The sequence below is a fragment of the Balaenoptera acutorostrata genome, chromosome 4 (assembly GCF_949987535.1).
Source record: "Balaenoptera acutorostrata chromosome 4, mBalAcu1.1, whole genome shotgun sequence".
In the NCBI taxonomy this organism is placed as follows: Eukaryota; Metazoa; Chordata; class Mammalia; order Artiodactyla; family Balaenopteridae; genus Balaenoptera; species Balaenoptera acutorostrata.
Genome location: NC_080067.1, coordinates 53,542,583 through 53,569,442, shown reverse-complemented (window position 1 = coordinate 53,569,442; position 26,860 = coordinate 53,542,583). Strand labels below are relative to the sequence as shown.

Below are 26,860 nucleotides of genomic sequence, written 5' to 3'. Positions count from 1 at the left end.
ACATACATCAAAATCAAAAGGTAAATGCTGGTTTTATCATTCTTAGGATCTAAATTCCTCTCAGTTCAGTTCTTAAAGAAGTATGTTTGCTCTGTCGGGCCACTGGAGGACTATTTAGCTTTCTATTTTTCTCTTATAAATAAGTTAGTTTAATATAAGGGTGAAATAAACACTATAGAGGTTCTTCCTGAATATGTGGTTGAAAATTACTTGTGGAGTCTCAGATTATAATTTTGAAAAGAAGATGGCAGCCACAGGAGGTGAGAGGGAGGAAATGATATTGCCATGTGATCTTTGGAATGTCCATTTCATTGGGTACTTTGCATTTTGGGTACTTTGCATTCACTTTGATAGCTCATTTGAATTGCCATAGATATCACTTGGCAATTATACTATTATAAAACTGGCTATTATTCCTTTGTTTGATTTTCTTATACTTTAAATATTATTTTTGGTTATTTATATATTTCATTTTCAGATGTTTGGCTTTGTGTTGATCTGCAACAGAGACTCTATTTTACTTCCATTTCTGTCCTTTATGCATTCGTTTTTTGAATTTTCTTCCTTTAAAATGTCTACTTGCTACTGTATCCCAAGGAACTGGGAAAAAGACTAAGGTCTTTTCCCAAGTTATCATTTATATATGGGTGTGAAAATCACTTAAGTCTTTTGCCTTTCATCTTTCTTGCTTTCAACAAGTTTTTCTTGTGTTAGATTTCTTCTGTGATAAACCTTTCATCATTAAAAACTGTGCATCTTCCTTATTAAAGATACCATAATCTAAGAAAGCAAGATATATCCCCTTTAAGCAACCAAAATGATATTTTTAAAGATGTAACATTTGTGTTTTCTGATACAGCTTCTAACTCACTGAAGTTTTCTCCATTGATTCTTGTCATAAATTGTCATAAATAACTCGACATTTGTAGTTCTTTTCATTAATATCCTTCAGTGTTTGGGCTACTGATGGCCTCAGTCCCATCCTAGTAGAAGTCAAGCAGTTTATTTCCAAGGACATTACCTTTTTGTTACTCAGTGATTCACATTTGAGTAAATATCTTATTTTCTTCGTTACTAACATTGTAAAAATGCAAGAGACTGTATCTTTTTTGCAGGAAATTGCTTAATTTTTAGTTATTAAAGTAAAGTTTAGGAATCTTGTTTTGCAGTGAGTAGAAACAAATAAAAAGGAAGTATCTACTTTGCTATTTAAGATTTGATAGTAAGTAGTGTTTAGCTTTCTTGGAAAAAAGCACATTCTGGTTTATAACCATGATTCTAAAATTTAATTTAGGTAAATAGAGGAAACTGAGCAGTGTTATAAAATTATTAATTTTCATTTCCAAAGCTTTTACTCAAGATATAGTTACATGATAAGCAAAAATTACATAGTATAAATGTTAATTTCTCAAAGGATAGATTGCAATAAAGATACTGATACAGAAGTAATTTTTTGTTTTTTGTTTCAATTTTGCTCCCAGTTCCAACTGCCTGATCAGAGAACTTGGGTAAGTTTCCTACTTATATTTTTGACTAAAATAATGTGGAATTAAAAGGAAAACAACTTATAAATTGCCATACAGACAAAGAATTCTGAGCCCTTTCCATAAAATGATATGGCTTTAGCAGATAGATTTCCAGCTTTGTCAAGCTGCAGAATGCTTTCAGTTATAATTGGGCATTTAGTGTGCTATAAATTGTTTACAGAAAGAAGTTTATTCTCTAAATCTGACCCATTCCATGTAATTATACCTTGATGTAGAACTCTTTCTGGGCACTTGGGAGCATGTTGTTAAAAGGGATTTCGAGATGGGTCACTAAGTGGAAACAACCATTATTTGGGGGAGCCTGACCAGCATGTTAAAGATGCTTATGATAAGCCTTCAAAAGGATAAAACCTGAACTTATGTGTAGACACAAGATGACATTGGAATTCACATTCATATAACCCGGGGCAGAACTTGGTTCTGGCTATGTGGAGTCATAAGACTAAATGTTTAAAAATCTTTATCTAACTAGTGAATGTATCCTTTAGCATTGGGTCCATTTCCTCAAGTTTCTTTTTTTTTTTTTAAGTTTTTAAAATTTTTATTGGAGTATAGTTGATTTACAATGTTGTGTTAGTTTCAAGTGTACAGCAAAGTGAATCAGTTATACATATACATATATCCATGCTTTTTAAAGATTATTTTCCCATATAGGCCATTACAGAATATTGAGTAGAGTTCCCTGTGCTGTACAGTAGGTTCTTATTAGTTATCTATTTTATATATAGTAGTGTGTATATATCAATCCCAATCTCCCAATTTATCCCTCCCCCTCAACCTTCAATTAATGTTTCCAGATATAGTCAGTTGTAAGTTGACATCAGTAGGGGAAAACTTTATTTTTTATTCAAGATACAAAGAATACTATTTATTTAGTTTTCACTACCAAATAAACCTTGAGTCAATGGAAGTATATGTAAATAACATATATTACAAAATCTCCTCTAAGTGTATGTGCTTTTACTCCTTCATTCTCCTCTTCACTCAAAATTATACTGATTCTGAAGTATGGGTAGAATCTCGGAATGTAGTTAAATTTTCCTTTAGTCACCATATAATTATATATAAATTATTTTAAGTTAGAGCACTTTGGCAGTTACCTATTTCCTCTATCTGATGTTAGTTTTCCTTTACCAGAAGTTCTTCTATTTTGTTTCTTCTGTGGAATATGTGATGAATTGTGATTTTTCTCATCCTATCAACTTTTAAGGATTAAGTTCATTTATTTCAAAAGTATAAGAGTAGAGAGACAGAAACTTCCTTATTAGGCAAAGTTGTGCAGTAGACAGCGTTGTTGTTTCATTATCCTGGCTTATATTTTCAGTGTTTCTTGTCTGCCTCTCCTGGCAAAGGTCTGTCCAGAATATCGTACGTCATTGTCCTCATTATTTCTAATGTAGAGTATTACTTGCTAGTAGCTTTGCTGTTAGGTGCTTCAAGCATAAGGTGCTGTCTCCCACACAAATGGCCAGTGCTTCTACCAACTTACAAAGCCAGTTCAGATTTTAAGTTAGACACCCTTTCCTGACAGTGCAATGGTATAGCAACTGCCATTGCAATGCTTTGGAAACACTCCCATTCTTTGAATCATAGGTTTTTGAAAGCAATAATTTATATTTGTACTATAAAATATAGATATTAGTGGAAAGTAGTAAAATATTAAAGTTTATAATTTTTAGTGGTTACAAAACCCTATAATTTTATAAGCACGACTGCAGAATGTGATATATGGAATGAGACAACCATAAAATATGAATATGTATTTCTCCCCCAAATGGCCATGATTTTAAGATTTCTCTAGATTATCAAGTGAATAAATATAGAAAACTACCAAATCTACAAACTTTCCCATCATAAGTTATTTATGAAAAGTTAGTTATTTTATGATAAAGCCATGTGTAATCTAATTTGTGAAACATTAGGTCACATAATTCATGGTGCCATTGGACATATCATTTTGTATAATCAGATTGTCACTTTAATAGTTTTAATGAGAAACTTCTTTATGTCATCAATTATTGGCTGCCAGATAAAAAATGTTAAGCTAAGTGCTTCAGACCCAGTTGATGATATCTTGCCTGCTGAAATGTTTTTACAAATACTAACTTTATTTGACGAGAGAGATAGCTACATTTTTTGGTAGGAGCTAGGGAATTGTGTCTAAATATTAGTTTGCGTCAGTATAAAGTTAATAGCCCTTTGGGGACTGGAAGGGGGTGAAATGACTTCCTTTTCCAGACATCTGGCTGCAGATACCATCAACAACTATAATATATGTAAATAAAAATTACTGTTCCATAGGAAAAAAACTGTCATTTACTGATCGGAGATTAGCCTATGACATTAATAGGACAGAGGGCAATACGTTTTTAAAATATATGATGTGACTTTTTCCTCCTTTTTTCCCCCATTCTCAGCAAATGTCCTCTTCATTGTAGTACACATTGTTCCCCCTTCATTGGTTTCTTCACAGTTGAAAAGTATATCTAGCTAGATTCTGTTTCATTTATCCCAATTCATCTTGATTTTTAAAATACCAAGTCAGACTTTAAAATGAATGTCAAAACTTACCACTTCTACAAAATGCATGTTATTCCAAGAGGAGTATCACATGAGTCAGCCCAGATAGCTAGAGAATGTTGAGGTTTGGACCCATACATTAGATAAAACTCATCTTAATCCGACACCCTAATCCAAGATATGGACCAGGGCTGATTGTTGGTCACAGAATGCCTAAACTACCCCAACTAGCAGACGTCTAAGTCACTTTTTATAAAAATTAATTTTTATTGGAGTCTAGTTGATTTATAATGCTGTATTAGTTTCAGGTGTACAGCAAAGTGAATCAGTTATACATATACATATATCCACTCTTTTTCAGATTCTTTTCCCATATAGGTCATTACAGAGTATTGAGTAGAGTTCCCTGTGCTATACAGTAGGTTCTTATTAATCTATTTTATACATAGTAGTGTCTATATGTCAATCTAAGTCACTTCTATCTGTCCTAATGGAGAAACTTACTCTTTTCAGCTGATGTCAAGTGCTATGAGAGCAAATCTTTGGAAGATGAGAGGAAGGATTCAGTGATGGCTTTTATGTTGTTCTGGTGGTTGCTAGCTGGAAAGAAAGTGGAGAGGGGGTGTGTGTCTGCATGTGTGGTGTTAATAGCTACCCTCAGCTCACTTCCCACCTTTCTTCTCTCCCTCTTCCCCACTCTGACTTAATCCTCTTTTCATTTGACACCCCAAGCCAAAGGTGGGGGGTGGTTTATAAGAGAGGCACTTGGGTAACCCCTATTCTTTTTCTTATTATCTTTAAGAATGTTGTTATTAAGTCATCAAGTCCATACTATATTTTGTTATTTCTTAATGCTTTTCCCAAATTGAAACAGTTTGAGGTAAAGTAATCACAGTGATCTTCCTTTAAAAGGAGCTATTAGCAGCTACTAAAGCAAGACACATTTCTCAACAGCCAATTGCTCTTAAATAACTTGAAGGACTTGTAGTTTATATATGCTGGAGATGAAAGCCGAGAATAATGATAGTCATGAGTAAGCTATTTTCCATATAAAAGGAAAGTGTTTCTACAAGATGTATTGCCCCAGGAATCTGAGTGTGTCAGCAGGGCGGACACTCAAATGATTTAAAACCACTAGATAATGAAACTTTACTCAAATATTAAATGTACATAAATAAAACATTTATAATCATCACCCATGCACTTACTATTTTTCCCAAAAAATATATGCGATCATGCCCCTTACCCCTGCTTGTTACTGCTAATCAGCTTGAAGGCCAGAGGTCATTTTTCACTCAGACAATTTATTCCATGGAGGGTGGAATATCAAAATGATTTTCTGCAAGGAACAATTAGAAGGAATAAATGCAAATAAAATAGTATCATAAAATATTTCTGGATTGATTTTTAATAAATAAAATCCAAAGTAATATGAAAAATGCTAATGCTCTGGTTAGAGGGGGGTAATGACCATATTCAGCGGGGACAGAGTTTCCTCCAACCTCTATGAGCAGCAACATCATTTTATATCTCTGCCCTGTGATCAGTATGTGTCAAAATCCTTCATAGTGACAAATGTGCTGTCCGCTTGCATCTGTGGAGAATGTTTTAGCAGCTGAGTGATTATGAATCAAACCCCTGAGCTTATAGCCCCTGCCGCCTCCCAGTGCGTTCACATTTGTCGTCTGACAAGTAAATGTATCTTGACTTTCCTCTGAGATTTTTTTTGCACCGTGTTTGATGAAAGACATTTGGCAAATTGGCAGTGGTACCCTGTACATTGCAATTTGTAGCTAGCATTAGGAGTCCGGGCATGAAATGAGAGGGCAGGCTCCAGGATAAAGGGAAAAGAAAGAAAGCTAACTACAACATGAATAGTCATTTGAAGAATCAAGCATACAATATTCCCTTTGTAAGAAGAGAATCATGTTTAGGCCATTCGGTTAAGATTTTGCTCCAGTTTAAGAAGTCAGTGGTATTCTGTCCAGCTGTGTGTCGGCGGAGTATACATTTTGTTAATTTTCTTTTTGAGTATGAAGTGTTGCCTTTTATTTTTAACCTGAGCTCATAATAAATTAGACCTCCAACTCTGTCTTACCATCTTATCAGCGAAAGAATCTTTTTCTTGGGTTGATCAGTTGCTTGAATGCATAGTTGTTAACATTTTTAATCCTTGCATGGAGTCTTCTGGTCTACCGCCCCAGCCTTTTGAGAAACATACAAAGTGCGTACACAATGCAAACACCTTTTAAACAGCTTTGTGAGTTCTCCAGTGGCATAGTGCCCTGAGAACCAAATAAACAATGGGTGAGTTGATTTTACAAGATGGCCTGAGAGTTTGCTTTTTCTTCTTAAAAATTCAGTAGTAAGCAGCTTCCAAATAAAATGTGAGCATGGGAGAAACAACATTTTGGGAGGGTTGAAGGAAAGGTGAGTCTGTCTAACTATAGACAGTGAGGATCAAGCTGCCTTTGAAAGTAAATGCCACCCTCTGTTTATGACTCTGTCGAATATGTGTGCAGGTAGACAAAAACTTGAAGATTATAAGCAAAATAAATTAGGTTATTTGAGGGGAAGAACCAGGCAGCATAGTTTTTCTTCAAGAATACTGCTCTAAGAGTTTGGTTATACTTACAATGCCCATGCCAGGTTATGTGAAGTTATGATAATATATCATGAACTGTCATTTCAACTTAATCTTTGTCCAGGACAAATGAATATTTCACCAAAATTCTTTATACATAATCCCACTTGAAAATCTAGTATATCCAGATATTAATTTAACATAAAGCACTGCTTACACATTTAATTTTTTCTTTCTGCATTACATACATTTGGCTAAAGCTATAACTTTGGAACACCTGATGTTTTTCATGCTGTGAGTTCTTTTCATGGGACTCCCTACTTCCTATGGTTTTTATTACCTAGACAAGGCATACAGGATCTCTTGCTATAATTTCCAGTTTACTATTTTTTTACTGATTATTCGGAAATCTCACAGACCGAGAAGATGGTGGACTTGTGTCCCAAAGAACCATCTTGCCAGAGTTAGATTCAAGCGTCTTTTATACTAAAAAGGGAGGGAGTAAAGTCAAACATTTCCTGGTTCCAGTCAGCCTCTGGAAGGGATGTGTTAATTTCTTCCTTCCTGCAGTCATTCACAGGTGGGCCTGGTGAATGTTGATAGCATGATACTAGTGCTGTCTCTTAATTTAATAAAAAATCTAACGGTTTTATTCTCTCTCATGTATTTCATTGCTCAATTGTATATCAAATTATTACAAAATGGTCTAACTAAGGGCTTATGGAAAAGTTCACTTGGCACTTTGTAAGCTTGATTCAACCTTTGTTATCTTTAAAATCAATGAATTCTCTCATTTGTTTAATATTGGGACACTACAATCTCTTTCTACAGCCCCTTGCATTCAGCAGATTTGATGCTTCCCTCTTATTAATCAGTTCTTGGTTTGCTAGAGATGATTACAGAAGGAAGGATGTCTGCCCCATCCTTCATGGTCTTGTGCTTTTGCCTTTCAGATGTCAGCTATTGAAAACATGGCGGAGAAGCTGGAGAGCTTCAGTGCCCTGAAACCTGAGGCCAGTGAACTTCTACAGTCGGTTCCCTCCATGTTCAACTTCAGAGCTCCTCCCAACGCCCTGCCAGAGAACCTCCTGCGGAAAGGAAAGGAACGCTATACCTGCAGGTAACTGCAAAGTTAATCATGGCCTGCTTTCCAAAAATCTCCCCTCTGATTTCAAAAGGTCCTGCTGTTTGTTTTGGAAATTATTCTTGATTGGATGATTAATAGCAACCATGATAGATCTCAAGCACTTCAAAGTACTCTTTATTTAGTGAGATGTAAAAATAGTGGTTTAAAAAATTATTATTAAATGAAAATTTTAACACAGGCCATTTGGTTGTGATAAATGAGGTTGGAAATGGTCCAAATGCGATCTACTTGTTTCACTTTGATATTTATGAATTTTCTTTCACAGTTAATTATTTTCATCCAAAGGTATAATACTACTGTCCTCAAGCATATATTTATTAATTGTCATGGCATTGAAGAATAAGGCTATTAATGAAGGACAAATAAGGTCGATAAGTGAAGAAAACTAGTTAATAAGTTTCTTGTTACTCATCAGTAGTACAGTAAAGCTCTTTTCTGGTTCCTGTTTTCTTTTTTAATAAATCATACTTACAATTTCTGAATTGTCTTCAGAAATTTGTGGCATCTGACTCAGGCATATCAATTTATCTGCTGTTTGGAAAATGTGTCACTTTCTTTCCAGAAAAGCTTTTATAGGAACATACCTTGATGGATGAGGTCTTAGAATCTTGTCTGATCTGATGCCACTCAATATACAGAGAGCTGTCACTGTGCCTAACATGTAAAATGAGTTGAAATCTGTTTACATCAACCCAGAATCACAGGCTCTTGTCATTTTTTTATCCCCTTGTCTAGTTCAGTTTTGTGAGTGTAAAGATACAGAGTTAATAAAAGAGGAGCATGGGGGTCATCAAAACTCAAGTCTGTTTTCATAAACTGCTTGCTTATGCATGAGCAAATTCAACCGGATCTCATAACGCAGTCTTTATTTGTAGAGTTATTTATATCTGTAGAATGGCTTGGTTGCAAATTTTAAATACCAAAGACATGTGAGTTCCATGCAAGATTAATTAATTCAGGAATAAGCATCTGGCTTCTATGCAGCTTGAGTGAAATACAGTCAATTGTGCTGACTTTCTCTTATAAACATCTTTTCATAATAGATACTGTGGCAAGATTTTTCCAAGATCTGCGAACCTAACACGGCACTTGAGAACCCACACAGGAGAGCAGCCTTACAGGTTTGACAATGATTTTTACTAAATATCTTGATAAATATTGTAATAAAGTGGGCTCATTGCCACAATTTTAAAAGAGACTATTTTTGTGAATGTCTGAATGTATGTCTGTTCAATTTTGAGTCAAAGAAGAATTAACTAATGGCTGGGGTTAGAATTTAGAAAAGTCCTAATTTCTTGAATCGTCTTCTTATATCTCAGTTTAAAAGTTCTAGCAGTGTCTAGTATAGAATAAGCGTTTAAGAACAGTTAGCCATTTTTAAAATTAAGTGCTGTCTCTCCTCAGTGATTCATGCCATTTTAATGGACAATAATCATAATCTTGCAGCCTCCCTCTTCCAAGCCTTAAATCTCTGCTAGGAATTAACAACCTGGATATATCTTTGTTTTCCCAGTACAGCTAAGTCAATGTCTACAGGTCCCATTAGGAGGTTTAAAGAATAAATTTTAAACCTTGAGAGAAGGAAGAAAAGGGAGGTAGGGGTAGAACAGATAAAATAGAATATATTATAGGAAGGGAGCAATTCTGTCAACAATTTCTCAAGTGCTTCTTAGCTTATTCTCTTAAGTGTCAAATCAGCCATATGACACATGGCACCTGTGTTTAATTTTAATATTATTGTTTACTAACAAATGAAACTGACCACCGTTCTCCATTCCAGTTTTAAAATATCACCTACATTGTTGAATGTGTAATGCCTTGCACACAGTACTAGGTACTCATGAATATTTCTTCAGAGAATGAATGTTATTTATCTTAAGTAATACCGTAATTTTATTCTGCTTTGAAATTCTTATGCATTGCATATGTGTAAAATTATTTTTGTCTGAATGCTTTTGTCATTAAAATAAATAAATTATCAGCTTTCAAAGACTTTTTTACATACGAGGATAAGAAAATGGGCAGACCAATGTTCATTTGAAGATTGTTCAAATTTTAGGAGAAATTTTAGGAGAAAACTGGAGGGACTTAAACTCAGAAAACAATAAAGTATTTTCTTAAATTCTTTGCTTTCCTACATGTTTTGTAAATCACTAATCATAAGTGATATTTATAAGTGACTTTATATATGATAGAATGTGCTTGATATAGTAGGTCTCAGAGAGATGTAAAAATGGGAAGCATTAGATGATTTCCCTTTTTTGAGAAAATGTCATATCCAAGGAATTCTGCTTAAGTGGAGGAAAGATTTCCACACTTACATTTTGTTATGGCCAAGGGTCTGGTATGCAACTATGATACCATGCTCATTTTACTCTTTTTTTGTACCTGAATTCAGTGGTTTCATTCTACCCTGTAAATGGTGCTATTATTGTACGTATATTTTTAAAAACGCAAACCAGAATTTTTCATAGCTGAAGACCTTAAACAGTTATTTGTCCAGCTCTTCTGTTTTACAAGTGAAAAAATTTAGACCCACAGATGCTAATTGCCTTCTGTAAAGTCTGGTATTAATAGACCCAAAATTAAAACCCAGGTCTGGAACTCTCAAGTCAGCGTTTTTAGTCTCATACCATGATCTGAAAGGCTCCCTTGACCCCGGTGTTTACATCCAGTAACCAGGAAGGCTTAATCGTGTATGTTCATGAGTGTGTTATGTACTCCTCTTTAGAATTTGTGAAACTTAGGCTCTGAATTGAGCTGTTTCTTGACCACCAACTAATTTACTGGAATAGAATGGAATGATTATTATTTAGGAGCACTCAGACATTTGGCCAAGATATTAGCAGAGGAAAGATACAAAGTAACAGATGGTTTTTGCTTAAAACTTCCTTATTGACTGATTATACTAGAGTGGATGATATTTATGGGATTTACAGCCTCTGTCCCTATAAGCAGACAGTTGGAAGCATGTCAAAGACAAAATCTCTCTTCCTCATGATTTGTGCAGAAAATATTTTGAGTGAAAATTTTTCTAAAAAGTTTGATGGGAGTGTAAGTTTTCTCTATCAGTGTTTCCTAGGTTATTCTGCTTAGGACAACACAACTGTGCTAACTGTACCATGGTTCTCATTGCAGTGGGCCTTGGAAGTTCAAAGAAAGCCAAGAGTCCATATATATATTTTTTCAAAAGCAGAAGCTTAAATATTACAACTACTATCAATGTGGGATTTTACCCATTTTAAAATTAATATTATTAATTTAAATTTGAGGAACCTCATGATGCCAAAATGGATTTTTAGGAGGGAAATTAAATCAGCCCTTGAGCTGGTTTACTGATACTATGACAAAGTAACTAGTTTAACAGGTTTATTTCCCCGCTGAACTAACTAGACATCTGGCATCATGTAGAGACGGCCATAAAGCCCAAACACTTTGAATGGAGCGGGGTAGTTTCTGATGTCGAGTCCCTCGAACTGCTGAGTCTGCATTCAGAAGTGGGAGAAGGGCCCTTCACACACGGAAGAATGAGTTTCGGATTTTTTGGCTGCTAAGTTAGAAATTTTCACTTGAAAGTCATCTAGAGAAAGTTGATTTTTCCTTTTACGCAACACACGTACAAAAAAATCATATAAACAGACAATGCACTCTTTAAAATGCCAGAGGAGAAAATCTTGTCAGTTATCACTTTTCTTCCTCACAATAAGAGCTGGTGGGAAGGGGAGAGGGTGGGAGGTTACATTTTTATTTTGTGACTGAAGGAGAACTTCAGTAATTTATGATTTTTTATCATAAATATCATGGAAGGCAGAAACAATTAGCCAGACAATAATATGTGCTTTCCTGAAAAAACTGGCCTGGTTCAGAACTACCACAGACTCTAGGAAAAATAAAAGTGGAAAACTGGGGGGAATCCAGAGAGAGGGGTTAGCAAAGACCTTGTGTTTTTATCTGAAAAGGAGAATTTAGTGGTACTCTTTCTTTTGTGACGGTTTAAACGTTAACACAATAAAGGCTTTGGGGGCTCCTAATAACTATAGATTATGAAAATCAGCCTCTTTGGTATCAGAGTAAACTATTACATTGCCCCAGTTTTAAGAGTTTGGAACCTTTATTGTTATTTTGGAGAAGATAACAGAATTTCTCCTTCAGGATTAGCAATTGAGAAAGTGAATTTACTAAGAAATTATTTAATCAGGCTCAGAAGTTTTGAATTAAAAAATGACCTTTTTACTTTATTTGAAGAATATGTGAATCTGTTTCGTGTTTGTTTACAGAAGATTTAATTGTATTGTCCTAAGCAGAAGATAAAACAAAACTACTATTTCTTAATATTTTTAATTTCGTGAGCTTTACTTGAAATATTAGAACTGATTACCTTCATAAACTTGTGATTTTATTATGGTTTTTTACGAAGTCATGAAAATCTTTAATGCAATCAAAGTCTATTTATTGGAATTGAAATTTTGGCTATGTGGATAGTAATCTTCTCTACAGTGCTGTTTTATGGGTGATAATTTTGGAGATCTGGTTTGCTTGTCTTGAGAAATATCTTTTGATTTGCTTGCGAATATTTGTTCTGTGTTTGTTTTTCAGATGCAAGTACTGTGACAGGTCATTCAGCATATCTTCTAACCTGCAGCGGCATGTTCGCAACATCCACAATAAGGAGAAGCCCTTTAAGTGTCACTTATGTGATAGGTGTTTTGGTCAACAAACCAACTTAGACAGACACCTAAAGAAGCACGAGAATGGGAACATGTCTGGTAGGTCATCAATTGTGTTTTGAGGAGGAGACGGTAGCTTATTTTTCTTATTTTAAAAGACAGCTGTGGTCATTCTTTCGTTCCACTTTGACACGAGAATCAGATCCTGTTGTGCAAATTTGCAGCACGTTTCCCTTGAGATTTTTGAATGAAGTGAATGATGTGATCGTTGAATAATATACAACTCAGAGCTTTATTTGGATGATTTTATTTTCTCCTGGATTCATCTCAGTGGGCAATCTCAAGCAAAGAGAACCATGACCCGAACTCACCGGAGACTGATGAACCAAGATTTCCTAAATTGCAGAGAACAATCTTTCCATCTATTGGCACAGAATGTGGCCCCCAGCCTGGCAGGATGACCACGGTGGAGCCCCAGAATACCACGCTCTGAGTATTAACCTAGAAACCATGGCTGCTTTTGCAGAAGGCCTGCAGTTCAGAGGACCTCTCCAGGGGACCTTGTTTAGAGATGAGTGATAGAAGACTGTCAACATGATCAGAGTAGCCCGTAGCAAATGATAGTGCTGTGTGGTTTTGGTCACAAATTCCAATGTAGAATTAAGTTAAAAGTGGCAAAAAACGAGCCTTCCCTTAACCCAGATGTACCAGCACATAGTTAGCAGAAGACATGGTAGGTTTTCTTGCCTTTGGCTTCTAATACTTAGATAAGAAACCATTAACGAATGTTTAGCAGCTGGCATATGTGTGTGAAACCAACTTATGTAGTCATAATTTGTTTCTAGAGAATTAAGGAAATGACTTAGAAGTGAGGAGAGGGGTTGTGCATGCAGCTCCTGAAAAGGATTTTAAGAACAGAGAAAAGTTGGGTTTATACAAAGTAGTAATCTTTACTGAAGGAAATTTTTTTTATTATTAATCTGTCCTCTATTGTACAGGAACATTGCTTATGATTTTGAATGAACTATATACTGTTCATTTCCCTTAAAGCCAAAAATCTAATGATCATGGTTTAAAAATATCGGATTTTAGAGGCAGAAGTCGAATCCAATACACAAAAGTGGCTACACTTTCTTACAGTATACCACTATAATTTGTCTAGTCAAAATTATTTCAGAAAATAAATAAGTTAAAGATATAATGTGTCAAATTTGAATACTTGTTTTTTGGTCCAGGTTATAACTTCGTTAAGCTGAGGGGTGTTCTAACCTCTTGTTTTTGTCATCTAGACTATTGTGATGAACTATTAAACTGTAGATATTTTGTGGGCACGCTAAACAGCATGAAGCAAATGTTAGTATAAAGTTTGACCACATGTTATAAAGTGTTTATAATTTGTAAATTTATGGAAACTTTAGAACAATCTGTGATACAGGTATTTTGATTCTAATTTTATAGGTAAGGAGGCTGACAATCATTCTGTAATCCACAGACTCAATATTGTCCTCTTAATACTATACCACAACTGTCTCTCGACTGGTGTGTTCTGAGTCTACCCGCGGCTTAATCCACCAAATCAAAATGCAGTATTTCCAGCACGTGTTCAGTCTTTATTTGATAACATACTTTAGCACAGGGGCAATACATTACATATTGACTGCAGCCAGGTATACAGTTTCTTCTGCAGAATGTATGTAAGACCTCTCTATAATTTGCCTCACCCCATATTCTCATTCTACAAATTAAAATGTTCCCATGTCACAGTGGGAAAAGGAGGAAGCTAGTGGGAGAAACGGCATCTTTGGGTGACTGTATCTCACTATTTCAATGGTTCAAAATAGTCCCCATTACTCATTGGCATGGGCACTGTGGTAAAATTGGGAAGACCTTGACCTCCTAAAGTTGTCATTATTAATATTCGAGAAAGCCTGTTTTAGGAAACAACACTGATCAAGTGAAGAAGGTATGAGATTCAAAATAAGTTGCCCTATAAATAATAGTCTTTTTCATAAAAGGCTTTCTCTCCCTTCAGGTACGGCCACATCGTCGCCTCATTCTGAACTGGAAAGTACAGGTGCGATTCTCGATGACAAGGAAGATGCTTACTTCACAGAAATACGAAATTTCATCGGGAATAGCAACCATAGCAGCCAGTCTCCCAGGAACACAGAAGAGAGGTAAAGCTTGTTTCTTCCTCTTTAAAGTCGATGGTTTCACAAATGAACGTTTTCAAATACATTTGCAGTGCTCACTCTTGTGACACTACTTTACTCCTGCCACCAATGGCTGGTATTTATTTAGTGCAGATTAAATACCAAATGGTCTTCCAAGCACTTTATAGTATTAGTTAACTTAATTACCCTAATAACCCTATGAGATAGCGACTATTGTTATATAATTTTATCAGTGAAGGAATGCAGACATCAAAGGTTAAATAACTTGCCCAAGGTCACGTAAGTAATAAATGGGAATCAACCGGGATCTGTGGTTCCAGAGCCCAGGCTTTTACCACCGTTCTGTTCTGCCTCTCTTGATAGCTAATTAGAATATTTGATCAAAACTTTCCAACTAGAAGGGAAAGCCACCACAGGGGTTCAGTTGAATCACTGACTAACAGTGGTTACTATTATAGATCATATGATATATAATGTATACAGAGAGTATATGACTATATATATTATATGACTATATATATATCTGTATGTATATCTATCTGTATATATTTATGCATACCTGTAGATATTTACATATAAAATACTTAATGAATGTCATCCAAATATCTTTTTAGAAACCGTTTGTGACTTCTGAATAAGATTCTATCCCTTCCTTATATTCTCTCAGGTGCATCCTCATTTAATTCTGGCATGTTTGTTTCAGTGGGTGTAATCATCCTTGTTTTCAATGACCTGGTGCACTGGCTCGCTCTTGTCATTATCAACATCAAGCACATATGGCTTAATTCATATAGAAAAACTTCTAATGCTGCTGATAATGATAATGAATACTTATCTAGTATTTTACATTTTATGTGATGTAAATGAAACATTATTTTACCCAAACTACTGGGTTTAATTTTTCTTATCTATAAGTTACCATTAAGTATCTGATATTGAGAACTATGTTGTTCTGAATATAACTATCCAATGGCCTGTTAAATTAGGATGCTGCAATGTACATTTTAATGTAACTGGAAATTAATGAAAGTTCCATGACTTTTTATCATGCAAGTGTTATTGTTAGTGTTCTCTATTTTTGATGCTATTAAAAGTCAAAGTTAATTGTTTTAGGTACTTTTTCCATTAAGGCAAGTATCAAATAAACATTATTTTCCAAGATAACATAAAAATATATGACCACTCTGTTCTTCAACTTGTATAAAATTGTTTCTAAGGGAACAAGGAGAGAAAATCTGCTATTGCATGACTCTTCCCAGCCTCTCAGAAGTCTGATAAAACTATAACTTTGTGCAGTTGGATGTCTTTCCCTCTGCTCACCCATGTGTGTGTGTGTGTGTGTGTGTGTGTGAGAGAGAGAGCGAGAGAAAGAGAGAGAGAGAGAGGTGAGGCAGATATCAGAAGTACAAAGTACTAAGGACAAGTAAGAAAGACAGTCATGATCTTTTGATAATTTTGACATTTTGTTAATGATAGTTACATGATACAAATAAGAAATAGCGAACAAAAAGCACCATTTGTGTTCTGAGACTCCTATTCAGATTTCGAGCCCTTAGCGGGAGATTTGTGAACCATAAAGCTGCAACATCTGGCTTCAACATGTCTAAACAGCGTAGAAGTAAGAAGACTGAGTCATCCAACTTTTCTCCCCTCAACTCCTATCAGACTACTTTTGATGAATAATTTAACCCCCATAAATTGCCACATTTGAAAGCATAATTAACAAATAGGTTTTCTTAATCATGTTGGCTTTGTTACTTTTGGTTTTCATCCATGCACTCTTTTGTTCTTTTACTTTTTCTTTCATTTCTTTAAAACAACAATTTCGATCCATTCAAGCTAGCAAGTTGGCAGTGTAACTGGAAACTAATAATTTATGTCTGTGCAAAACATGTTTTCATCATTCTTTGATAAAAGAGGTTAAGAGACGGATTGTATAAAAAAACTTAATGATGATATGACTTTTTCTCGTCAAATGAATTTTTACTGTGTGCATCTGTCACATCCCCAATTGTTTTATTTATGTATTTTTTTGCCCTGAGAAATCTAAGTATTAAATTATACTCATTTTTTTAAATGTGGGAAAGTGATGGGGGTCTATCGCTGATACCTGATTTTCCATAATCTGAAAAATAGTTACATTAAATGTGAAAATTGTACATGACTATAACAATAATTTAGCAGTCTCAGCAAGTTTTCTGAATTAGTAAATAGGTAAAGGAGCAAGACAAAATTGAAAGATTCTGAATGACCCAGGAATCAGGACACCTGGATGCCTAGGATGATTTAATTTCTAACAAGCTTTCTGTACTTGGTCAAATGCCTTAACTTCTCTGATCATACATCTTTAAAAGGAGGAAGTTAGGAGGAGAGATTCAAAACATTTATAATTGTTTTATAACAGTTTCAACTTTAAAATCTTACAATGAAACTTAAATTCAAGTTACACATATTTTAATGTTTAAAGCCTGAAAAGCTTATCCTAGTTTCATAAATGCCCTCAAACGTTTTAAACAGGGACTTCTATGTTATTAAGCTTTTTTTATAATTAAACTTTTGAATCACATATTGCAATCCTTGCCACCACAGACTAAAATATTACAGATGGCTTTTTAAATATAATAGTCTTCTTTTGCATCATTATGTCATACACACTTGCTAAGTAAGCTTCAAAAGATATTTGTACAATTACATTCTTATATCATTTCCCACTCCAATGTTATCCTGGGAAACAAGGAATTTTTTTACATTCAGATCATCCAGGATAATTTGAACAAAGTACGAATAAATGAGCACTCAAACACTTTCAAGTCTCAGTAGAGTGTTTAAGTGCCATATACCCACCAATGTCACCTAGAAATAGCAAATACTGGTTAGTCCTTGGCAACCACTTTAACATTTTCTTTGAACTCTTAGATTCACTTGAAGCATGTGTATTGAAGCTTTGGCAATGTTGCTCAGGGGTATGAGTTTTCCAGAAATCTATTCTTTTAAATGGTGCATACTTATATGGTAATTAGGTAACTTTACTTAGAGAAAACCTTTGTGTGCTTTTTATATCATATATAACAATATCATTTATCAAGCAAAGGCCTGATAAGAAATAGGAGACTGAGATTGTTTTCCCAGTTCGACCAGAGGCTCTATTTATAATCTGAATAATCACACAATTATTTTTTTTCTTCATTTTCTCATCTGTGAGGTTACATTGTTTTCCCATGGTTGCCATAAAGCATAAACAATAACAAATTTGCTCTAGAAATGTTGAAAATTAAATTGTTGCTTGGAAGACGTGATCATAGAGCTAACTGCACGTTTAAAAATGATACCAGTAATTGAACCTCTTTCTTTTTTTATGCTTTTGAAAGAATGAATGGCAGTCACTTTAAAGATGAAAAGGCTTTGGTGACCAGTCAAAATTCAGACTTACTGGATGATGAAGAGGTGGAAGACGAGGTGTTGTTAGATGAGGAGGACGAAGACAATGATATTACTGGGAAAACAGGAAAGGAACCAGGGACAAGTAATTTACATGAAGGAAACCATGAGGATGACTATGAAGACACCAGCGCCCTGGAGATGAGTTGCAAGACGTCCCCAATGAGGTGAGAAGCAAGAGTAGATCCATGTAGGGTTACAATTCCTGCTGCTCTGTTCTTCCATTAGTGCACTATTCCAGGTGATAAGCAATTTGCGAGCAATAAATTATAAAAACTAAACTTGAATTAGCAAGGCATACACGGTGGATTAATTTCTAAAGATGGAAACAAAGTGGCCATCAACATAATCCGCAAGCATAAAAATACATCAGTATTTGTGGAACTCTGGTTAACCTGAGGAAGGAAGGGTAAATGAAAGCTACACAAGTACACAATCACTTATTTAGACTCTACCTATTTCTACTCAAAGAAAAATAGAGATTTCAACATAATCTAATTTATTCAATTTATCTGGTGTGTTATTATTCAAATATTATTGAGATAGATTTCACTTTACTTGATATATTTGGAATCTATATAGATGATAGATATTTAAATGGAAAAAATTAGCCCAATAGTTAAATTGATGGGAATTTTATTATATTTTCATATGGATAATTGGTGCCAAACGAGTATAATCGTAACTGGCTTTATTTTAAATGGAAATTATAAACATATGAATTCTGTCTCCACTGCATTGCTGACTTCCCATGTCATTGACTTTACTTCTTTATCTCAAATATACTCTTGCTTTAGTCATGAAAAATCTTAAAAGAAATATATTTATAAGATAGAATATTTGTAAGCTTTTTAAAGAACCCAAGAATTGATGCAGGCTACTTTCTACTGCAAATATAATATGACGTTTGACAAGTGTATAGACTCAAATGAAAAGTGATTTGGTTGGATATCAAACTGAAAAAGAAAAAAAAACCCTCTGTGCTTTCCCATTGGTTCATTTTAGGTATAAAGAGGAAGAATATAAAACTGGACTTTCTGCTCTAGATCATATAAGGCACTTCACAGATAGCCTCAAAATGAGGAAAATGGAAGATAATCAATATACTGAAGCTGAGGTGTCTTCTTTCAGTGCTTCCCATGTGCCAGAGGAACTTAAACAGCCGTTACACAGAAAGTCCAAATCACAGGTACATACTTTCCTGCAGTATAGCATCCTGATGACATTGTGCCTTTGACACCAAAGACAGATACTCTTTGCAATGTTCTAGAATCTGAGCAGTCTCAGTTGCTTTACTCAAAACGTTCAAATCTTTGTCTATGACCGAATCCAAAATAGTCAACCCCTACCGCAATTAATATGACTGGATTCTGCACAGAAATTTCTGTGTCAAACCCTGACCTCCAATAATCTTCCCTTTCCTTTGCAATTACCTTACCTATGTATAGATGGTCCATAATGTTTGCTTGCACCTATTTGTATATTACTTCAGAATTATTTTCTAATGCTTCGTGTCTATAATTTTTGTCAACCTAATTGCATTTTGAGATTTTTGGAAAGTGAATTCTGTCCTCTATTTTTGTTTCTTACTGTACATAATTAATAAACAAGTCATCTAATGATAGAATTTAGGAGTAAACAGAGGGTCAGAGATGAAATGAATTGCCAAAAGTCTGTAGCAACTTAATGGCAAACCTGGAAATAAACCCTATCGATTTTTATTGAATGAATGAATGAATGAATGAGTGGTACCCAAGTTCACTGAGGTCTATAGCAATCTATCAGCACTATGGTAACCAAAATAAATCCATTTAAGGATCTATAAATACCACTGAACAGAGCCTCAGTTCTTTTTCACAAAAAAGGGAAGTCAGTCCTTTCTACTTGACATCTGCACTCAACCAGGTTGTTTATTCAGGACCATTTTAAAGAAAGAAAAAATAAACTTTCTGTTGTTATATCTGTTGGTCCCTTTGGTCTAATTGTTTGATCCAGATTTCATTTTAGAGGTGGCCTGACATATCAAACCATGTGACCATATTAACTCCTACATTTGGAAATTTCTTATTTGGATGAGATGTTTTGCACTGATCTTAACAGCAAATGTGGTCATATCGCAACTAAAGTGGGGAAAACATTATTCCAGTGGGATAATACAAATTTGAAAATATCAGTAAAGTCAATAAAAAGTCTTAAGATATCATGTATGGTAATAGGCAACATAAATGTTCTTTCTGAATTGAAGTGAAAGCACCCAGCCTCAACTCTGGAGTTGCCTAGCTCCATGAGCTTGAGAACATCACTTCACAACTATGGGTACCATTTCCTCACTGTAAAGTGGGGTGAGTGGAGAAGATGTCTAATATCCCTTCCTGCTCTATCATTGAATGAGGATTAAAATGAATTTTTCATTTTCTAACATTAAAAGTAAACCAGCCAGAGTAGACATCTCATTTTCACGTGGAGACAGCCGTAAGAAGTGGCTAATATATTTTTTTAACTCTTGATTTCCCGTTCTTCCTTGCTAGTGGATCAGAGAAACTGGGGAAGCCAGCTTTTCTTTCTTTTTCTAAAATTTCTTTTAATTATTCCACCCCAAATTATGACATTATAAGGCACAATACCTGAAAATTCCTGAAACTGTCACAGTGATAGAAAGCAAAGGGTCCTGGGAACTTAAAGATAATGGAAATGAGGTATTTCAGTACCAGCATTTTGATATATAAAGTCCCGGCCCAGCTGGGCTAACAATTACCTTCACAAGAAATACTTGCATTTTGCAATTTTAGCTCATATTTTTATTGTTACTTGATAATGTCATATATATATCAATCTGAAGATGGTCGTGCCTTTTTGCAAACTGACTTTGTTTCATGAGACTTTATTCATTCATTCAGTTGTCATTAACTGTCAGTTATGTGCTCGGCACTGATCCTTGTGCATGAAAATGTTTATTTCCTTTGATTACCAAAAGGCAGACATTCCATATTTATCATTTTCTAGAATCTGAATAGATTCAGATGCTTTACTCAAAACTCATATATTTACTCTGTGATTTTTATAGTGATTGAATCCAAAATAGTTGACCAATACAACAGTGGCTGCCTTCTGTATGGAGTTTTCCCTGAAAAACCCTATCCTACAAAAATTAGTTTCATGATAACAGGTACTGTTTACATCAGGGACACTAAGCTAAGCACTTTATGTAAGTTAGTGCTTGTGGTTCCTCCTCAACCATTGGAGGTAAGTTTTTGTTGTTATTATCCACATCTCATATGAGGGAAGTAACCTTGAAAGATTAAGCAACTTGCCCAAGGTCACACAGCTAGCTGAATAGAGGCAGGTTAAAAGCCAGGATTAAAACTCAGGATTTCGGGACTTCCCTGGTGGCACACTGGTTAAGAATCCTCCTGCCAATGTAGGGGACACGGATTCAAGCCCTGGTCTGGGAAGATCCCACATGCCACAGAGCAACTAAGCCCGCCAGCCACAGCTACTGAAGCCCACGCGCCTAGAGCCCGCGCTCCACAACAAGAGAAGCCGCCACAATGAGAAGCCCGCGCATCGCAACGAAGAGTAGCCCCCGCTCGCCGCAACTAGAGAAAGCCCGCACACTGCAATGAAGACCCAACGCAGGCAAAAATAAATTTAAAAAAACGAAAAAACCTCAGGATTTCAAAATTTTCTCTTGTAATCCCTTTTATTTTTCCACATATCAGAATGAGTTAAACAAAAAAAGAATGAGTTTTGTTAAAACCATTTCAGAATAGTGTTCATCTTGATCTCTAAATGTGGGTATGTAATTGGAATAAAGTTCAATGCTCACTTCACCCACACTTTAAACCCTACAAAGGACAAAGACTCTATGTTATTTATCCTTGATTCCCTGGGACATAGCACAGTGCCTGGCATAGAGTAGATGCTTAAGAAATATTTGTAACATGTCTGCTGAGATTTTGTAGAGGTCCAGAAGGCAAATAGCATACATAAAAGTCAAATGTGTACATTGAGAGCAATGACCCAGCAAATCAAAATCAGTCTGCGAGAGCAGATTTTCTAACTGAATGCCATGATTACGGAAGAAACCACAGACCGGCCACATGTCTCAGCACGACTCCCAGAGATGAAATTCTGCTTAACAACAGAGGCATTTTGTCTTTGTTTACCAACGGTGGAATGTCTTTGGCAGGACTTTAATGATTCCTCTTCAGCAGCATTTTGACAAGCAAGTTTAGCAGTGGATGAGACCAACAAATCAACAGTGAAAAGTTCACTCCTAAGTCAAGACCAAACATTTCATTTGAATATTTTACTTGGCAGCAAATGGGGAGATTCTCTGAACAGTTATTTAGACTTTGACTTTGAGCACCCCTGTGCACCTTATGCTGGCAGATACTAGAGCACAGGGGTTAGAACTTTGTTGGGTCTTGTGTTTTGTTTTATTTTTTGGTAGAACCGACTTGATTTACCTCGACTTTCAAGGTCTTTGAGTGTCAGCATTGAATACTTCAAGCGTGGAGGGGAAATGGACAAAGCATTCAAAGCTGGGCAGAAATAAGTTTTACTTATGCCTCCTCCCCTCTAGGTGAGTGACTCTGGGCGAGTCATTTCACCTTCAGTGCTCTCAATTATCCAGTGCAGGAGTCCGTGGGACTGTTTCCTCTGGACCACAGTGCTGTCAAGGCAGGCCTGTCTCTTATTTGTATTTGCAGTTTCGGTTGTAAGCATTCAGTAATATTGTGGGTGAGTTGAACATGTGCATAAACGGTGGATGGATGGTTATTATAGTTAAGGTCGGGGAGGGGGATGACTCCTGTTTCTTAATGGGGGCACTGTTGTCATTCTAGGTTGGGTCATTAATTTTTTGTTCTGCAGACTGTGTCACTTTTGTGGCCCCGAGGCAATGAAGGCCAGCCGTAACTCCATGTCATTATAACACAAGAAAATGTCCCACACTCTTCCAAACACACCCATGAGGGATGCTCTTTCTCAGGGTCCCTTCTCTTTGTAACATTCACCAAAGATATCCTTCGAATGAAAAGTGATGTTTTTCAAACGCCATTTACCGAGTCTCTCCTTTTTACCTCAGGCATATGCTATGATGTTGTCATTGTCCGACAAGGAGTCCCTCCATTCTTCACCCCACAATTCTTCCAACGTGTGGCACAGTATGGCCAGGGCTGCGGCGGAATCCAGTGCTATCCAGTCCATAAGCCACGTATGACATTCCCAAGGTCGACCAGAATGGGACCAAGTCCAACGGTAGCATGGCTCTTTCACATAGGACTATTTAAAAGACTGCTGAGCAGAATGCCTTATAAACCTGAAGGGTCACTCATGTAAAGTCTGGGGACCTTAAACTGAATGATTAAAAAAAAAAAAAAAAAAAGAAAGAAAGAAAGAAAGAAAGAAAAAGAAACTATTTATTCTCGATATTTTGTTTTGCACAGCAAAGGCAGCTGCTGACTTCTGGAGGATCAATGCGACTTAAAATGATTCAATAAAAATGAAAAACTTGCTGGGCAGAAAGCGTCTTCCCGTTCACCTTGCCCCTGGGAGTGGGTGGGTGAGAGGAGCAGTTAAGATGGCAGCATTGATACGAATGAGCACTCCATAGAAACTGAATTCCTTTTTGTACAAGATCACCTGACACATGATTGGGAACAGTTGCTTTTAATGACAGATTTAATTTTCTTGCTTTGTTAAAGTTTTATGTAATTTAACCCTTCGAAGACAGAAGTAGTTGGATGAAATGCACACTTGATTATTATAGAAACTGATAACAGGGAGTATTTTTTTCCCATTAACTTTTGCCTTCTTTAAGTACATTGTTTAAAACGAGGGAACAAGGGTATGTGTATATTGTAAACTATGGATGTTCAATGCTCAAAGAGGTTAAGTCAGTGAAGTAACCTGTTCATCACCAGTACCGCTGTACCACTACGCTAATAGAAGGTTTGCCAAATCCTTGTAATAACATCTTAATTTTAGACAATCATGTCACTGTTTTTTAATGTTTAATTTTTTGTGTGTGTTGCGTGTATCATGTATTTATTTGTTGGCAAACTATTGTTTGTTGATTAAAATAGCACTGTTCCAGTCAGCCACTACTTTCTGACGTCCAAGGCACACCCCTTTTTGAATTTCAAGGACCAAGGTGACTCGACCTGTGTATGGGAGTGCCAAATGGTGTTTGGCTTTTCTTAACATTCCTTTTTTTGTTGTCGTTTTGTTTTCCTTCTTAATGAGCTAAATACGAATAGATGCAACTTAGTTTTTGTAATACTGAAATTGATTCAATTGTATAAACGATTATAATTTCTTTCATGAAAGCATGATTCTTCTGATTAAAAACTGTACCCCATATTTTATGCTGGTTGTCTGCAAGCTTGTGCGTTGTTATGTTCATGTTAATCCTATTTGTAAAATGAAGTGTTCCAGACCTTATGTTAAAAGAGAGACGTAAATAACAGACTGTATTCAGTTATTTTGCCCTTTATCGAGGAACCAGATTTGTTTTCTTTTTGTTTGTAATCTCATTTTGAAATAATCGGCAAGTTGAGGTACTTTCTTCCAATGCTTTGTACAATATAAACTGTTATGCCTTTCAGTGCATTACTATGGGAGGAGCAACTAAAAAATAAAGACTTACAAAAATGGTTATTTTTCCCACAGTGTGGTATTTTCCCTTCTCATGCAATTTTGGTTTCCCTTTGGGATCCAATGATTTAAAGATATGCTGTCTGGGACTTTGATGCCCTAATAGATACATGGAATGTAGAGCATGTGTGTATAGTTTTGAGATGACATGAAGGATAGCCCTTGGCCCAGAGGGACTTGGACTATCTCCCACTCATTGCTCTGGACTTTCTCCATGTGGTACAAAGTCAGGGCTCAGGTGCAACACTACATGGTCCTTGGGATCACCCCATGTCTGCAGTATCCGTTTTAGTTAGGACAGAGCAACCTACAGCTTTTCTTCTCGATTTTACCTAGTGCCTGCCAAAAGGCGTTCTGTTTCTTATTTTTGTTTTTAATTACCCAAATACTGTTAATTGATTCCCAAAGTGGTGGGGACCCTTTAACTTTTCTATGATCATTTTAAGTCTTTGTCCACATGCAAAATATCATATTTTCATGGCTAGAATCAGAGGGTAGATTTTATTTCGAGTTTTCTTTCTCTATCAAAAAAACCCACAAAAACTGCATATTGCTACAAATTCTTCAAAATAATCATTTAGCAGTTGCTCCGTATTCCATCAGGTTTGATCTACTATGATGTCTTTAACCATTCAGATTTTGTTGAAAATTTATGTTTTCTGCTTTTCACTAGTGTAAGCTATGGTATTTTAATTTTTATGCACGTAATTGCTTCTGTGTGTTCATATATGTACACACAGAGTTGGAATGTGAGGAGTGGTATTTCCATACAATAAGTTCTCTGGTGGGGGAGCCATTATGAATATTTTTTTGCACCTTAAATATAATGCCAACTGTTTTAGAATATGGTTATTTCAACTTGGCCAGCTGTAGAGGTTTTAACAAGGTCTGCATATTAAATAAGTATGACACGTGGAAGTAGATCCAGACTAATTTCTCCGTTTGTTTATTTATTCATTCTTAGCCAAAATGCCAGATACAGGGAAACCTCCTCACATCCTTTCTAAATGTCAATAGTATAAGAATTAAATATGTGGGGTATAAATATTGATTTTTTAAATAGAAAGTGTGCACAGGAAGTGCTGAGAAAATATACTAAAGCTATAAATCTGGTGTATACAGACGAGAAGAAGAATCTAGTGTTTGAGATATAAGAACAACACATTCGAGAAAGTGGAGACTGGGAACATGTTGTGCATTTTCCTTTGTTTTAAAGAAAATACCTATAAATTCTGAAGCCATTCTAATACTCCCGTCGCTACTGAATTCTTGTTAGACTCTGAGCATGACATTTCAGTAGTTTGCTAATGCTTAGTGCCTCCAAATTCCAAAGAGGCTTTCAAGCCTTACATTTCTGCTTTCTTTTACATTCATCTCTCCAGCAGTCCACCGCACGGCCCTGTGGGGAGGCCGTGAGATGCGGTAGAGACAATATTGGATTTGGAAGCTGAAGGCCTGGGTTTGAATCTATTCAGGCTCCATTACCTTAGCGGCTTTGAGGTCTCGGGCAAGTCACATACCTTTCAGAATCTCATCTGTGAAACCAGGGTAATAATACCTGCTTCTCCTGCTACTGCACTGGGTTTCTGTGGATGTTGAAAATCAAAATACATTTTTAGAAATATTTGGCAAAAGTTCTACACATGCAGGCGCTTCATAATTTTTATGGTGATAAGAGAATAGAATGTGTGTGTGTGTATACACACGCACACACTGTGCTAAGAAGAAATTTTTAGAATATAACAGAAATCTTTTCTAGAGTGCATAAAAGTGGATATGGACCTTTTTTTGGAAAAGATGTTAGAGATGTTTCTTTTTAAATTTTTTTTATTGAAGTATAGTTGATTTACACTGTGTTAATTTCAGGTGTTCAGCAAAGAGATTCAGTTATACATATGTGTGTGTGTGTGTATATATATATTCTTTCTCAGATTCTTTTCCCTTATAGGTTATTATAAAATATTGAGTATAGTTCTCTGTGCTATACTAGGTCCTTGTTTGTTATCTACTTTATATATAGCAGTGTGTATCTGTTAACCCCAAACTCCTAATTATGTTTCTTGAACAAATATGTAACTTTTATAAAGAAAGCTCAGCCCTTTGAAAACATGAGCCATCCAGTC

At 35.6% G+C, this 26,860-nt stretch overlaps 1 protein-coding gene across 11 annotated transcripts in view; it reads left to right on the top strand.

Moving 5' to 3' along the window:
• The window catches only part of MECOM (MDS1 and EVI1 complex locus), a 294,031-nt gene extending 269,308 nt beyond the window's left edge, over positions 1-24,723 (top strand). For 7 of the 11 annotated variants that reach the window (XM_057545829.1, XM_057545828.1, XM_028162682.2 and 4 more), the window contains exons 9-16: positions 1,482-1,508; positions 7,605-7,771; positions 8,842-8,919; positions 12,395-12,564; positions 14,498-14,642; positions 18,008-18,244; positions 19,083-19,266; positions 23,167-24,723. In XM_057545829.1, the coding sequence (XP_057401812.1) occupies positions 1,482-1,508; positions 7,605-7,771; positions 8,842-8,919; positions 12,395-12,564; positions 14,498-14,642; positions 18,008-18,244; positions 19,083-19,266; positions 23,167-23,301 (1,143 nt within the window). In that variant the 3' untranslated portion in view covers positions 23,302-24,723. The remainder of the gene's footprint in view (positions 1-1,481; positions 1,509-7,604; positions 7,772-8,841; positions 8,920-12,394; positions 12,565-14,497; positions 14,643-18,007; positions 18,245-19,082; positions 19,267-23,166) is intronic. The other 4 variants (XM_007197543.3, XM_057545830.1, XM_057545823.1 and 1 more) reach the window with 2 other exon arrangements.
• The last annotated feature ends 2,137 nt before the right edge of the window (positions 24,724-26,860 follow it).